Raw genomic sequence first — 18,170 nt, forward strand, 5'->3', positions numbered from 1 at the left:
TAATATATTAAGGAACAAGTTCATAAAGCTCATCATTCAGACACATCATTCATTCACATTTTCTTCAAAATTCACTATATAATACCATCTAATCATTGTAATATGTTTGCACAACTGCAATGCAAATTCTTTTTTCATATGTAAAAAGTCTCGTATGATCGGTAAATCAAGCATTATAAAGGCTTCCCCATCAATTTCCTCTTCCTTTATTCTATCAGCTATTAGTTTACAATCGTCTGTATTCATTAAATATGAGTAAACATCATCTACAGACCAGTGCAATGGATTTGGAGAAAGTTTAAGTTTATCTCTCACCCAAGGTAGTGATGTATCTTTTTCAAACATTTTATTATCTGATGGCAGAGGATCATATGAGGTAAATTTTAATTTTTTCAACTCTGGTTCTTCAGAATCGGATACATCTGAAATATTTTTAGCATCTCTTGAATTAGAACTGCTTTCGTTAGTATCATTTTCTGTATCACTATCTGGCGAGTTTTGTTTTTTTGTTACACACGAATTGTTGTAAATTGTCTGTACATCTTTTTTATTCCAATGAGCCTCTTTTATCTGTAATGCAAAATTTGGTAGCTTCGCGCCTCTTGTTTTCATTTCCATTTTAGGATATGTATTTTTAGGTTCCCGCCTTTTCCGCTGGTTTCTCTTATATTCATTTCCACTCTCTGGTGAATTTGGTCTGGTTCCTGACTCGGAGGGTGGTGTGGAACCAGCACTATGTTCACTTTCAACATCTTGGGTCATTTGTTGTTCCTTTTCTCTCTTTTCTGGTGTAGTCTTCTTCTTCTTTTTCTTACTGCTAAAAGCGCCCTTCGGTCTACCTCGTCGCTCAGTACTATTATCTGTAATATTTAAAATAAAAAATGTAGATATTGTCATTTGTGTTAAATAAAAATAAAAAATAATTGGAGTTTAACATAAACATATGACTTACGAAATATGGATTTGTCAACTTGTTGACAGTGCTGTGGACACTGCTCAGGGTATTCCACTGGTCCAAACAGACAAGGGCATGCCTGCATCTTAGTACACATTTCCCGGCAAAACGATAGAACTTGGTCTGCCGTCTTTGCTATCGGAACGTATGCATGGTAAGTAAAAGTTTTTAATCTGAAAAGGAAGTGAAGTATTTTAATCTAAATGATTTCCGCAGCGTCGCCTGTGGAGAACATAGCACGTTTGAATCAGTCAATTGTAATTCATTATTATATATAGTACAGATTGAAAAATTTCTATTATTTTATATCGCTTAATACCAACGCTGAATAAGATAAATTACAAATATTATTTACTTAGAAAATACTTACTTAGCTCTCAACATTTCCAGCCTCATGCCTTCTTCGGGAGTATCCTCCGTCTCCCAGTCTTTAAGCAATTTTGCTGGCTTATAGGACGCTGATATAATTTTATTTAGTACTTCTTTCAAAACCAAAGACAAAGGCCCTGGGCCAACATGTTTTGGCAATTGAGATAGTTTGTTTTTACTTATTGATGGACCAGCATAACATTTATAATTGAAGAAGATTCTATCGCACCACTCCTCTGATGATTTCAGATCATCTTTGATAGTTCTTACTTCCTCTACTGGTTTGGTTGGTTCCTTGTTGATAGATGTATCAGGTATATGAAGCTCGTAATTGTTACTATCACACCAACCTACAGGAAAGAGAAGGTCGCTGTTTTGTGCATACCACACCTTCTCGCCTATAGGCAGGAGTTGTACACACACCATATGTTCTACTATAGATTCAACTGTGGCTACATGTATTTCTTCATGATTTAATGGATTAACAGCTTCCAGCATCATGCTCACTTTGATTCCTTTCAGTAGTGATTTTTTTCCAAAGCAGTAATCTGGAGCTGGCACTGATGATGTCATAGCTAGGTAATCATCCCAATCAAAAGATCCTTCTTTCCAGACTTTAGGTATTTTTAAAGGAATGCCATTCTTCTCAGCCCAGCCTATAGGATAAATGTATGGATGCATAGAATCACAGAGCCAGGCCATTTTTGTTTCTTCATAATCTTCAAGATGATCATCAATGATTACTAGGAAGTGAAAGTTGTTGAACACTTTGCCAACAGTAGCTGGCCGTATTGTTTTCATATCCAGGGGGCTGAGAGCTTCCAATTTCATCCCAGTAACAAAGTTGTGTACTTCTAGACTGGGAGTAGGCTGTAAGTGATAATAAAATATTTTTTTAGTAATAATCACACTAATTTTACAAATGTATTTCAAAACTTTAATTTCATATTAAAGTTTTGAAAGGGTATTGTTAATTAAATGGAATCAACTTATAATGTAGGTGCCATTCAAAGTCTTTTAGTAAATTCTTCAGATAGTATTTCAAAGGGAATTCGCACACTGGTGAAGTGATATAGTTCTTAGTTTTAGGGTCAATGGAACTGGCATGTACTTTTAGTTCCTAAAAAAGTCCCTAAAGTTCAAAGAAATAAAAAATATCACTTTATCGATTAATAGAATTCTTATTTTATTTTATTTTTATTTATTTAATTCAGGCTACTAACATACATTAATGATATTGAAATTAATATTATGGATGAACATAAGGTAGTGGACCAGATATAATATATTTTGAAATATAAATAATATTTATTACATTACCTGAAATAAATCAGCAGGTGTCGGCTCCTTTATAGACTCTTCAGCACTCTGTCTCAACTGAGTACTCAGCTTGTTCTTGCATGAGAATTTGTTCACTTTTCCTGGATACTTAAATTGCCATGGTGAACCCTTAACAAGAATAATGCGAATTATTTTACTTAAATGAAAATAACCAGTAGTAAAATATATCTATGCCCCTACACTAGGCTCCAAGCTATGTCTGCATCATGGAAGTCACAAAGAAGTAAATTAATGAATGTAATTACGGGCAGATACATTTATTATTGCGTGTGTGCGTGTGTGCGTGTGTGCGTGCGTGCGAGCGTGTGTGCGTGCGTGCGTGCGTGCATGCCTGCGAAAATGTGTGTGAGTCTTTGTGTTTGTGTCATTTAACAATTCAAATAATAAAAATTACAGTTTTATTATCATTTTTATTACCTTATTGGTCACGAAACCAAAATTACATAAGCGCTGATTCGAAAAGAATATCCAGAAGTTTTGTTGGTCATCATCAGCACCGTCATAATGTAGCAGAAGCCGTCCACCGACATTTTCAGACACCTGAAAAATTTACATTTTTTTTAATTCAAGTAAGAAGTAGATATACACACAGCACCCTTTAGACCCAATTTAATCCAAGCTTGTAATGTTGGTAATATCTCAGAAGAACACTCAAGCCAACATATTATTATACAGATATATTCATTCATTCATTCATTCATAATTTAAGAGCTACACTCTTGTCGGTGGAGCTCTTGCCACTTTCCGCGATCTTCCATCATGCTCTTTAATTCTTGATACGACACGACTCCCATTTTGTCCTCAATTTGTTTGATGTAGCTATTCCTTGGTCTTCCCCTCCCCCTCTTTCCTTCTACTTTCCCCTCAATAATAATTTTCATGAAATCATCGTGCCATATTTGTCCTAACATTTTCCCTCATCTATTTCCTATTGTGTTCAATATCTGCCTTTTTTCTTTTACTTTTTTTTTTTACAGATATATGCATAAGAAAAATTTATTGCATCATGTGGTGGTTAACAAGCCACAAGATCACTAAGTACCAATTCTAATTGTGATATAAACAACTCACCGATGCAATCCAATATCTATAAGGATCCAGAATATTCTGCACTTCCACCTTCATTCCTGGTATGATTCTATCAATTGGAGACAAGCCCTTATTATTCAAAGCTTCTATACACACCGACTGCCCACCCATAAGAACTTTCTTCATAATATCTATGATAGTATCCCCATACTTTTCATTTATATCATCCGGGGGTTCTATTAGCTCATCATACTTCCCACACCAGCCGAGGGGATGGACCTTGGTATCAGATATATCACACCAGAAGTCGCTGTCTGCACCAATGAACTTAATCCTGAGGAGGTGTCCACAGACCATGGTGATTTTGGCGATCCAGTATATGTCTGGATTGGTTTTGTGGCATACCTCCAGGAGCATGCCTTGTTTAATGCCATTGTTGAGACTGGCTTCCACCTGTAAGTGCACATGTTTCCCACTATAGTTTATGGATACAGAAAACATGATCATAAATAATTATTATGATCTGGGTGAAGAGAATGTTAGTAGTGGAAAATAGTAACCCCATTGCTAAAAAATTCCACAGGGCACTGGAAACTAATTGGTATTCCTGGTGAATTTATCACAAACTGGCTAAGTGACTTAACTTTATGCTCATCTTATCATCCTTCACTAGTGCTCTGCCAGAATATACTGTTAGCACAGGAGAATGCACCATTCCATTATAATCCATTAAAAAAGTACATTAATAATGTTAACTCATTTTTGACAAGGTGGATTTATTAGCCTCCTTGAGTACTTCAATCTCATCTGTATTAGTCATCAAGCTAGTTTTTTTTATGGTGCAGTCAAAGAGGATGTTTGACCTTATGGTCAAAAATAATGAGTTAATAATACATATTCATAAACAGACCTAAGAACATCATGTTATCTCCAATCATGCATTGCTATTCTAGAGGATTAAGTGTGTCTTATCCTGTAATTTCACTGCAAAATCTACAACCAAAACACAGCTTACAAAGCAAACAGCTTGGTGACTAATACAGATGAGATTGAGGTACTCAAGCAGGCTAATAAATAACTACCACCACTGGTTTTAGGTTTAAGTACTAAATATTGAAGTAGACAGCTTATTTTACAATTAGTTTCTTTATAATGAATGATCATTATATCACTTTTTTTTTAAATCAAATCAAATAATTTTATTTGAAGAAGAATACAGTGTATTCTGCCTATATCCAATGGTGTGCAAATTTTAATAAATATATTATTGTTCTTGTAGTTCTAATTAATCTAATAAATATTAGTACTGATTAATTAAATTAAATGAACTTAAAAGAAATACTTCATTGGAATTACTGGCACATATAATTATTATAGGTAATGCATTGATATTCTAAATTAACTAAACTCTTTAACATATAGTGTTAAACAATATGCCATTAGCCATTTAGTTATTATTAACTTTAAAAACTCTCTTGTTCAATAACTTAATTTTGTCAAGTTAATAAAAAGTAAAAAAAAATTACTAATATTGAAACAAATATATTGTTTCAATATTAGTAATTTTTTTTTACTTTTTATCTGTATAATAAATCTTATCTCTTATTATCTTTTATCTATAATATATTCTAAATAAATAAATGAATTCATAATAACAATAAATGAATTCCTAGTAACAGTTGCATAATGCAACTACTATTATTATGCTTTTTCAACTGACTTCAAAAAAACCAGTCTATTTTTCAGTAATCATAAAAGCAGTCTTTTCCTATACATAATATTATTGAAATATAAAACATGATTTCCATTTAAGAAAATATATCTCTGAAATGTCTATGCGGATCTGTTTTTATGCTGAAGATTAGGTAAATATTACTAATTGAAGTTCCTTGCTAAAACAAAAGATATTTTTAACAAATAATACAGTTTTTTTCCTTTTTTGAGTAATAAAAAACCTACACAAATTATGATACAATTGCTTATTTTCCTGCTAACTGCACATTACACATCTATTGTATTATTTGAAACTAAATTAAAATACAATAAAAGCTAAGAACAATTTCATAATGAAATGATGATTTTGATTTTCATCCCATGAATATTATGATAATCATACAAAAAAATCATAAAAAAATTTTTTATGTAAAACCAATATTATCTCAAAATTAATTTATTTTTCATCTAAAATATTATAATTGAATGGTTAATTAATTAATACCAATTATTATGACATTTATAATTATGTAATTATAAAGTTATATGTATAAGTATCATAATCATAATATTTAAAAATATATTTATCACATTAAAAATATTTTGAGCAGATTTAATTATAATTTAAGCTCTATAAATAATTTCCTTATAGGTCCATTAAGTATATAAAAATTTCAGAAGTAACTAAAATAATTATGTAATTTATTGCAACATTATAATGTATATATCTTCTTAAGTATTTACTTTTTGTTTTATTTAAACACTTTACTAATTGAATAGGTACAGTTTTCTTGCAAGTTTTTATTCTTTATCTTTATTCCAGTAATTACTAATCACTAATATAAATGATAATACAATTTATTTATTTAATAGTTAATACTATTACTTTGTACATGTCTTTATTGAAAATGTGATTAAGTATATACATCTTTACAAAATTATTACAAATAAAGTCAAATATTTAATAATGGAGTCTCCACTGTTAAATTATTGGGTATTTATGATGCAAAAAATAGATATGTTCTATATTTAATTTGCACATTTCAGAGTTTAAATTATACTTAAAGTATTTTTCATGGCCATTATGTGTAAGAAATTATTTAAAAAATAATTGATAATTATATACATATTTTATGAAGTTACTTTGCCATTATGAAACTGAGCAGACTCCCACTTCTATGGATTAAATTAGTTTAATAGCGGATAATGAATATTTATCGGTTACTGTGCAGAAAACAATTTATTATTTAATGGTAGCTAATAATCTTACATGAGAAAATAGTTCCTCAGGCACAGCAATAAATTTGTTGGCTTCCAAAAAATTACTCCAGTCAAATTCCACCATTACAAAAATAAGACACTTAATTTAAGTTTAAATTCATAAAGGAAAATTGAAAAATGGTAAATCAGTAATCGATTAAAATGGTTAACAGTGAAGATCTAATCCATAATTGAATAAATACAAAATCAACTAATTTCCATTTATAAATTCAAATTTTATGGAGCAAGTATTAACAATCTATTTCGCTTTTGAAACTCCACATATGTATTTGCTGTCTCTTTTCCACTTGTTTTTTATATGTAAAGTTTCCTTCCCACAATAAGGGTGGTCACATACATTCCAACTCCTTTCTGTTCGGAAATCTTTTACAAGTAAGGTGGCGCCACTATATTATTATACAGTAATATAAAATAATACTTAGCTACATTGCAGAGTATCACCAACATTATGAAAGCAATAAATATTCATTCATAGGCAAATTGTTGTTTAAATGACGATATGGTTATAATTAAATACAGTAAGTAGAATTGTAATAAGTCGTATCTTTCGTTTTTTTGCACCTATTTTCTACGGTAGAAAACTTATTACTATACCACTTTCTCGTAAATTACTTTGTCTTAGTAGGTATTTGTTTTTATTGTTATTATTTTTATAAATTGTAATATAAAATTACCGTAAATTTAGTTCCAATACACCATATGTTTCATACAGAGAGATGGGCACTAAACGTCAATGTCATTGTTTCATTGTACGTATCTAGTGTTTTTTTTTATCTATTTAATTAGTTGTTAATCAGTCCGTCGTGTTGATTTGTTCTAACTTCGTGACTATAAAATTTCCCTTTTAGAGAGTAATATAGTGATAAAACAACTATTTTGTGAATAATTGTGAAGTGTTCGTGAAGAACTTAAGTGTTTATTGAATGCTCATTATGTGCTTTCTCTTCGTGCTTGGCTGAATAGTTGCGACATTGAAAATGTCTAATTCGGGGGAAATATTGGATATGACAACTGATCAGGATGGTTGCATGTTGACGAACACATCACAAAGCAACATTATCACAGATGTTTACAACGGTATACCTCAGACTTTGATTCTTAACTTGATATCCTGGTTATGTCTGATCATTCTGTTTACTGTACTGCGACGTACCGCATGGAATTATGGACGGATGGCGCTCGTCCAGCGGACAAAGAGCCGTTGGACAAACTTGTTCTATTACCGCGGCGGGGACGGCGACGGTCTTGTGGACGGGAGAAGGAACAATGACGAATCGACCAGCATTGATGAAGGATTCCTCACGTGGCTACCTGCCGTGTTTAAACTGACCCGTGAACAGGTCCTAGCTAAATGTGGCCCGGATGCTGTGCATTACCTCTCCTTTCAGAGGCATTTAATAACTCTCATGTTCATTGTGACAATAATTTCTATAGGTGTAATTTTGCCTATAAATTTTCAAGGAATGAACATGGGCAGTAACTCCACATTTGCAAGTACAACTTTGTCCAATATAAATGGAAGTTCGGATTGGCTATGGGTTCACACTGTAATCAGTATCTTATTTTTACCCGTATCCGTGCTAATAATGAGACGCTGCACTGGCCGGAAGCCTGTGCCCAAATGTTTGACAGGCACAATTATGATAACAAATATATCGAAGGCAGATAGAAATGAGTCCACAATAAAAGCATATTTCGTTCATAATTTTCCTCATATACAAATAGTTGATTTGCGACTCGCTTATAATATAAAAAAACTGGATCAAATATATGAGAAGAAAGAAATGGTTACGGAAGCACTTGTTTACTGTGATAATTATTATAAAAAGACAGGAAAACGTGTCCCCGTTAGACCGAAATGGTTTGGACCTCCAGTGGATGCCTTAGACTTTTATACACATGAAGAGAAGAGACTGAAAGATGAAGCCAAGAGGCATCGTGCAATGGTACTCAACGAACCTCTAAGTATTGCATTTTTGACTTTGCCATCTTATCAATTAGCCGAGCAAGTTATCAATAAATTCAGCTTACATCATGATTGGGTGCTCTCACATGCCACAAACCCGGCAGATATTATCTGGGAGAACCTGAGTGTGCAGCCTAGTGTTTGGTATTTAAAAGCAATATGTATTAACTTTGTGCTATTTATTGTTCTATTCTTTCTGACAACTCCAGCCATTATTGTCAATCTATTCAATACTGTGGTAGTTAAACCTGATAACACAGATAAAGTTAGCTCCATTATTTTTGACTTCCTCCCCACATTGCTTTTGTGGACCATGGCAGCTGTGATGCCAGCCATAGTATCATTTTCTGATAAATTTCTCTCTCATTGGACAAAGTCACAGCAAAATTATTCAATTATGACTAAAACAGTTTCCTTTTTGCTACTCATGACCTTGATCTTACCCTCACTTGGACTCGCGAGCGCTGACGCCTTCTTACGTTGGACTTTACATCACGAGAACGATACGATGCGCTGGGACTGTGTTTTCTATCCTAACAAAGGGGCGTTTTTCGTTAACTATGTCATAACCTCTGCTTTTATCGGTACCGCTTTAGAGTTGATCAGATTTCCAGAACTTTTCCTTTACGTTTGGTTTTTGTTGCAATCAAAATCGAAGGCAGAGAAGAGTTACGTGAAAAAAGCCATCTTATACGAGTTTCCATTTGGAGTTCATTATGCATGGAGTATAGCAATTTTCTCTATAACTATGGTTTATAGTATCGCTTGTCCATTGATTTCTCCGTTCGGATTAGTCTATCTAATTTTCAAACATGTAGGCGATAAACACAACTTGTATTTCGCTTACGGGCCTTCTGATATGAGTGGTGTGGGGGGAGGTCGAATTCATGCGACTGCAGTTCGACTAATTCGTATGTCCGTCTTGCTTTTGTTAGTGAACATGGCTGCATGGGCGGGGTTGAGGTCAGGCTTTGAAGCTCGCACTATAATATTAATATTGGCGTCCATAGTTGCGTTCGCTACTTTTCTGTTACTTAGTCCATTCCCTAGCTGTACGCCTCCAGCGCCATTACAAGAAGAAAGTAGTATGAGGTTCCCTGAATACGTGGCACCGGTTCTTAATAAGCCGGTAGACACGACGCCCATTTCGTCGCCATCAACCCCTGACTATGGAGCGTCATCTCCTGCCAGCCAACACGTCGTAAACATGTTAGCTGGTCCCGACGTAGTGAATATATAAGAACCCCCCTAAATACCTTTTTGATAAATAATATTGTAATTTAATGTCATCCATCTGTCGAAAAAATAATTATAGAACAGCTCCGTATCGGCGGTGCCTTCGTATCTCTATAGATAATCTAAAATATCGATAGCGTCATATAATGTAAAGCTATGTTACTATGATATCTCTTAATGGACGAAAGTGTAATGTTTTTAATGTAAATATTGAAACAATAGAATATTTTTATATTTACGTGTAGCTTATAAATCTTATAATTTGCCAAGCGATGATTGGAAATTTGCGGTTGCGTTTTCTAATTTTATTATTTACGTGTCTTATATATATATATATATATATGTGTAATTATTATCAAAATCAGTGTAAAATAGATGGGTATTCGAAGTTCCTGGACAGTAACGCTGATATTTGGTAGTGCCCTTGTACTTACTGTGTCTGAATTGACTTTATAATAACAGTTTAAAACGATGATTTTGTTAAAATAGGAGTCCCTGCTCTATCTTCTGTTATTAACAAAATTAACAGTCGTATATCTGACAGGAAGAAGACGGGAAGAACATAAGTTAAAGGTACTGACAAAACAAATTTGGATAGATCGACATTATGAATTCGCGTCTTTTTAGCAATCCTCTATTGGAAAAAACTATATCAAAATTGTGTACTAAAAGTTAATTAATGTGGATACAAATACGAATATAATGTTGTAAAGGTCATATTAAGTTGTTAATTTAATTCGAAGTCTTGCTACCCAATCTAATCAAATTAGTAATAATATAGATATATACTTTTAATATAGTAATAAAAATGACCAAAGCTTTGAATGATATCATTTCTTTATATAATATAACTAATGATTCTATTTATAGTATGTTATAAATATGATACTCATAAACTTTATTAAATCCACTACAGTTATTATATATTGAAGCTTTATAAAATACACACTCCTTTAATTCTGTTTTACATTGTATCACTAACGATATTAATATAGCATCATTATAAAACAGAGGAAAACATATTGAAGGAATTATATGACATCATCTCTGCATGTACACAGTTTCAGTAGACATTCTTCAGGGCCAATGTCTTTCACTAATAAACTGCATTAAAATAGATTTTTGCAAATAGACCTTAGAGTCTATTTCAAACAAAATGAATTTTTTAGTTTATTATTAAGCGTACCATATGCGACCTTTCCCTTTTGCAAACAAGCATATTGGCAACATAATTTCGTTCATTTGTTATAATTTTGGCGGTAACTGGACTTTGAATTCCACACACAGAAAACATTCTAGCTAAAAACTAGAATTACTGGTTCTGTGACTACATTTATTACGTTTGCCATACATTAGTTTTGTTTTTACTAATGTGTATATTAGTACCGCGAAATCATTGATCGGCCAACCAGTTTTGTTCATGAATCACAATGAATGATGTTACGAAGAAAGAGCGACATGTTATTCATTTTAGTAAATACGAGTACTGCTATATTATTTTATTAATCACATCGCAAATGTGTTGCGGTGCGCGCAACTGTAAAAAATATTATTTCTGGTTTATAAGTATGTAGTTACAAAATAACATTACACAAGTGAATGCTACGCCGTACGTTCCAATCATCGCCTAACCCTTTGTGATAGTTTCATTTGGTTTTTCATATTTATTCGATAATAAAGTTTTTTTTTAATATATTATATTATTTAACAAATTTACCAATCGAGATCTTACAATGGGCTCTTATTAATTAGTTAATTTAGCGAATACGCAAATAGTTTAGTTGCCTCTATGTTACGAAAGGCGGGAAAAGTACATTGTCTTATTTATTTGCAGTTTATTTTTTAATAATGTTTTTATTATTAATATGTTTTACGGCTCTGGATATAGTTAGGCTTTTAATAATTCGCAAATACAGTGTTACCAATATCGCAATGAGATTAGGTCACGTTGTTTACTGATAAAACAGATGCAAATAGAATGGTCCGAGTTCTGCAGCAATTGAACTGTACTGAAATAGATTTACTAAATTATTTCATGAATTCGATTAATTATTTCAATTGTTATATTGGCAAAATTGTACTTACTTATAGGTTTTTTTATAGCACATTAGTGGCAATTAAGCATATGCCTATCTGATCATAAATGGTAACTGTAGCCTATGGACGTCTGAAACACCAAGGTTGTTGACATCGAAACAACGTGCGTTGTCCACCCTTAACATAACTGAATATACCCTGAAACCCCATGCGTAATCTCTACTTTCTGTAAAGTTTTCATGTAAACTGTGTGTTTTAAATTGTATTTACATGCTATAGTAATTAAAGTATTAAAGTTACCTTTGCACTAAAGTTAGTTTGAGTTCTAAAATACATAATAATTGCCTTACCTAGGATATTTCCGCGAAGACTTGATTAGTAAAACACACGATTAGATCAATAAATGTATGTAGCGAAATATAATTATTATACCGACAAAATATAAAATAGTGTTTGTTATGTGAAGGTGAAACTCTGCTTCTATAATAATACTTATTACAATATCAGTGTCTTCACGCAATATAGGCACGCATTAGCATTATGGTAGTTACGTGAGGATTATAATATGTGCCACTACGAAATATATCGCAATAGATTATTTGGTGTAAAAACTTGTAACATTTTCGCATATAAAATCGTATTTTGTCATGAATTTTATAAAATAAAACAAAAATATTTCACTGCTTGTCTCACATTGTGCCACTGTGGTTAACATTGTGTAGCATAGACAATAATGTCAATCCATGACATTGGTTTTGATAATTTGATATTGAATTTAGGTTCTATTTTTAAAAGTAATAACTTATAAATATAATAGTCTTTTTTTTTATCTTGACAAAGCTCAATATTTTCGACCTCAATGTTTTAAATCTAATGAATTCCTTTTTTGTATCTGTTTTAAACACATTTGTGCCGTCGTTCGTAATACAAGCTATGTAATTAGGAATGGAAATTGTGATTTCCGTTCCACCATATTAATTAGGTGTCGATATATTTTGTGCCGTTGCCACAAAGACATTATTGTCAACGTTGCATTATTTGGAAACATTCTTGTTTCTCTAAAATACTACAGTAATACTGACATCGTAAATTTGTTATTTATAATTAATGAAATCAAGCGTCGTTTATCTTAGGGATATACGCGAATTTTTTAATCCGTCGACAAGAAATGATTAGCTGTACACATTATCACATGATTTATGAATTTCTATTTATTTTCATGTGTTTTGTACTTGAAGCACTTACGTAGAGGAGGGTGGCACCATTACGTATTTTTTCTACTATTAAATATACAATTATGGAATTAAATCCATGCTCTAACCTTATCAAACGACGTGAATACTATTTTTAGTGCCACGTGATCTGTGCAGAAGCTTTGGTACTTAAAATTGTTACTGCTCACGTCACGAGGTAATTAAGTTGTAAACAATTTGCAACTGGTATCGGTGGAAGTCTGTATATCTTCTTCAGTCGTACACTCTTGACAGAATGGTAGTAACTTTTATGACGTTATCAGTAGATTGTCTTCATTGTTCTCCTTGGTGATAGAGCTCCCCGCAATTTGTTTCTGATATAGTTGGCTGTATAAGAACATTCTAGAATGGACTGGTGTGTAGCCGTTTTAATAGGGTCAGTCCTTCGGGTTGGTGATCGACCCCGACAATATTTGCATTGTCTGTACATTAGCCCGCGAAATTTTATAAACTCTGCGCAATTATAGAATTTGTTGTCATGTACAGTGACTACAGTAAATTAAATTTTTAAATACTGCTAGTACAAATGACAGCGCCATATTTGATTTCTGCCACAGGCCTTTTCCCGCCAAAATTAAAGTATTTTTGTGTTGTTGCTGAGAGATATTTAGGCAATTCTTTCGTAGAGACTTGTAAATTAAAATTCTTGTTTTTAGCCTAGTTAAATCTGTACGTAGGTACATAGACAGTCAGTCAGAACAATTATTTTATATAGATAATTAGAGAACAATTATTGATTCATATATTTCAAGACAAGACTGTGATATTCTAAGTAAACGGCATAATGTAACATGACCCCTTGGGTTATTTCAATAAATTTAATATGTATTGAGCACAGAGAGTAATATTAGTCATTGTCAATAATTATCATTATGCGTCGTAAATATCGAAACATACATAGCTAAGCCTTTTGTTGTCTGTATCTAGAAAGTGTATTATTATTATTTATGCGTTTAATTTTCACTGATACTTTATCTCTGAAGGGTTGTTCTCAAATTGAGGTTCTCCCGCCAATTTCACAATCACAGATTATACAACGCGTTGTCTAATCAGGTAGGTACTGCCATGATGGCCGATTACAATTTGCATATCAACCAGACACGAATCTTTAAAGAAATATGTGTTATGTTATGACTTGATATCGCTTATAGGCCGTGCAAAATATTCATTGTAATACTTACGATTCGGGACCATTTTTTAACTGTAAAATAATATAAAATTTAAAAGAATTCATCAAGTTAACGTAATGTTCCGTAAATTTACATTCATAAATACAGAAATACGATCCTGAAACAATACTTTATGTGTATTGGTTCGGGATTTTATTAAGAGTATGCTTGTTTGTGTTGGTTTTGTTTTTTTTTGTTTTGTTACATTACATTTCATTACATTACATTACGTTCACTCAAAGATTACGAGAGTTCAAAGCTTCAGTTTTTTATGACCAACTGCCTGACGTCAACCATTCTTGGACTTCTTCTTTTTCTATGTATATTTATTCTTAAATGGACGATAATTAAATGCGCATAAAGATAGTCAGTTCAGTTGGCCCATCCTGGCGAATTCACCATAGTGACCACCACAAATGATCGTTTCCGACCACATGAAGACAGAGTCGACTTGATACTGTACATTAGTAGCAACGGAGCCACGAATTCAGTTTACATTTAATCCACAGAAGGGGATTAGTTGTAAACTGAATTCATGGCTACGTATATTACATTACATTTTAAAGATAGAAAAACATTTCATTTCATCTTGGTTTTGTATCTATATTACATGCTATACTTATTTGAGACTAGACTATACTGACGGGTATTATTTATTTAAATACATTGAAGACGTATATGGAAAACGGCCAGACAAATACCAACAGACATTCTTATTAACACAAATGTTTTCATTGTAAAACGATAAATGGTGCGAAAATCGATTTATATTGCAATTACGGTTATTAGCAACATCACTTTGAAATTAAACGTAATATCCGTGTATATATTATTTTTCCTGCTCAAGAGCTTCATTATTTAACAATATTAATAATAATTCCGTTTGTAATAGAGATCCATAATTTTTCTTCTATTTTACTAACATTATATTCATAACATGCCTCGACTTCGGGGTACATGTATTATACATATAAACCTTACAATAGAATCACACTATCTTTTAAAAAAAATCGCTCCAAAATCCGTTGCGTAGTTTAAATATTTAAGTATACATAGGGACGGACAGACAGCAATCGCGACTTTGTTTTATATTATGTAATGATAATGGTCCACCCCGTCTACTCTGGAAACTATATTTTTTTTGTAAATCCATCGTTTGCGCCATTTTGTATTTTTTTTTATATTCTACTTTTGAATTATACACTAGCAATGTCTTAATTCTAGAATTCGAGTCTGTGAAAGAACTAACCGACTATTTTTAAAAATACAATACTATTTTGTTTACAAATTCAAATTGAGATTCATATATACACTCCAGCATAAACCTGGAGGTCCCACTAAATTTGATGCGCAAACACAAAGAAAACATGTCGTATAATTAGTGGTATTTGAGAAGTTTTTAATTATTTTAAACTATATTAATGAAACGCTAATTTCGACGGTAAGTCAAAGGAGAATTATAAAGAAACTTTCTGACGATTAAAAAACAACGAATAAGTTCTAGAGTCATGTGTAATATTGGACTTTTGTTACAATAACCATACTATAATAATAATAATAGCCATGGAGAATTCACACAGCGTCGCCTAGTCCCATGGTAAGAAGACCTTGTGTTATGGGTACTAGACAACTGATGTAAATATTTACTTTTCTTTATAAATCCATACATCATATAAATAAAAAACACCCAGACTAACACAAACAATCATACTCGTGAATACAAATGTTTGTACTATGCGAGGAATCGAACCTGCGACCATTGAAAATAAAGCGGCTACCTAAACCACTAGACCCCGAGACCGTCATTAAGTAATGCATATTAATGCTAAATGTTTTGTCAACTAACTAATAATTGATGTTTTGACAAGATACCAAAGTATTTTTATATTATATTTAATCGAATTAGGTGTTATTTTGATTTTTATATTAATTACTGATACGCGAGCACTAAGTATCTAATCATGAGATAAAATCACATCGCAAAAGAAAAGGGTTCTCTAGTAATTATTTATTCTAGAATTGTCCAGTATTGATAAATTGTTTAGTATTATGAGTAATGTCCAGCTGATAACTTTAGTTCTATGTCATACTTATTTGTGTATATATATATGTTTACATAATAAATAAAAATTGTTTTAAAATAATAATGTTCTAACAATATGGAATGTAACTTGAAATACTTAAGATAGCTAATTTTTCTAATAACATTGGAATGGAACAATCATGAATATACGTCGATGACGTCTTTGTCATGCATTAAAAGAATTTCTGTAAATTTGGAGATAATTTTTTTGAAAATTGTAACGAATAAAATAATCTGTGATTTCACGTGTTTTGTAACACTATCTAAAATGTACCTTTTAAATTACAATTTTTAATAATAATTTAAACTAATTTAATAAAATAATAGTAATTTAATCACTATATTGAATAGGTAGAATGCATCAATAAAATAATCAGGTATGAAAAAAAGGAGTACGACCTGTACAGCTCCAAACAGTTCATATAAAAAAATGTATATCTTGCCTAAATTTATTGCACATACCTTTCTTTATATACAATAAATTATTTGATGTGAAAATGTAGATAAGATGCATCGATTCAAATAATTGCTTCCACATTTTTTTTAATTGTAAAGCTAGCTTACTGTAGCTATTTTGATTTTAGATCATAATCAACTATTATATTTAATTGATGATTATGATTTATTTTGTACTCAATGTATTTCATATTATTAATTTTATACCAATGTAATATTATAATTAGGTATATTAAACCTAATTGTAATATAATATATACTGACATAATTATTGTAATTCACACGTTTCGCAGATATATTTTTGTTGCTATACACTTTTTATATTAGTATTATGTAAATAAGCTTTTAAATATGTTTAATAAATTGTTTTTGTAAAACTATGTAGTTTTATTAATTTCTTACTTGTGTATCTTACACTGATTTTGATCTGATGATAATCTCATTATTCTTTTATGTGTACCTAGCTGTACCCGCGACTTCGTTCGCGTGGAATTTAGCATTATTTTCTAAAATAAAAGTTGCCTAAGTTACTCCTTATTACATCAGCTACCTGCCAATAAAAGTCCTTTCAAAATCGGTCCAGCCATTTCAGAGATTAGCCGGAACGAACAGACAGACGGACAAAAATAGTTAAAAATGTTATTTTGATGTATGTATCGTATTTATATTCATACATATAGTAAAAAACCGGTTATTTCAATATTACAGACACTCTAATTTTATTTATATGTGTAGACAATGGAAGGAATGGTGCACCCGTCAGTACTACCGGTATATTTTAGCGTGTGATCAGTATCAGGTCAGTTAGCCCATCGTGACAAATTCACCAGGATTTTATTATGATGGTTTTTTTTTGTGGATGATAATGGAATGGTGCACCCGCCTGCGCTAACGGTTTACGCTGGCGGGGCACCTGTGGAGGATGTTAAGATGAGCATGAGGTCAGGTCAGTTAGCCCATCGTGACAAATTTGAATTTTATATAAAGGAATTTAACACGATGATTTTCTATTGACATACCGCGTGGAGGTCACCAAATATATGGGGTTATTAGTCCACATTACTAACAATTCCCTTCCTAATTTTCAATTTCTCATCCGTGTCGTTTTGGATTCACCCACATATACAACTTATTCAGGGAAAAACTCGTGTATATTTATTTATGGTTATGATAAATATAGTGACACAATAAGGAAATACTTTTTAATGGCTCGGTGGTCTAGTGGTTTAGCACACCGCTTTACGTCGCTTTTTGTCGTGGGTTCGATTCCTCGCACGGTACA

General features: G+C 32.0%; 2 protein-coding genes across 2 annotated transcripts; one reads left to right on the forward strand and one right to left on the reverse strand.

The window, feature by feature from the left end:
- Positions 1–45: 45 nt before the first annotated feature.
- On the reverse strand, positions 46–6,964 carry LOC131841200 (scm-like with four MBT domains protein 2). The gene is made up of 7 exons (XM_059189474.1): positions 6,678–6,964; positions 3,737–4,147; positions 3,083–3,205; positions 2,645–2,773; positions 1,326–2,194; positions 953–1,128; positions 46–860 (listed from the first exon to the last, which is right to left on the reverse strand). Exons 1-7 carry the CDS (start codon positions 6,750–6,752, stop codon positions 46–48), a joined length of 2,598 nt encoding a protein of 865 aa, XP_059045457.1. The 5' UTR covers positions 6,753–6,964.
- A 526-nt stretch (positions 6,965–7,490) lies between these two features.
- Positions 7,491–10,535, forward strand: LOC131841186 (CSC1-like protein 2). Its single transcript, XM_059189452.1, has one exon. It carries the CDS (start codon positions 7,666–7,668, stop codon positions 9,892–9,894), a length of 2,229 nt encoding a protein of 742 aa, XP_059045435.1. The 5' UTR covers positions 7,491–7,665; the 3' UTR covers positions 9,895–10,535.
- Positions 10,536–18,170: the final 7,635 nt, after the last annotated feature.

Source organism: Achroia grisella, unplaced genomic scaffold (genome assembly GCF_030625045.1).
Source record: "Achroia grisella isolate CSIRO2021 unplaced genomic scaffold, CSIRO_AGI_Agris_v1 utg1574, whole genome shotgun sequence".
NCBI classification, from domain to species: Eukaryota; Metazoa; Arthropoda; class Insecta; order Lepidoptera; family Pyralidae; genus Achroia; species Achroia grisella.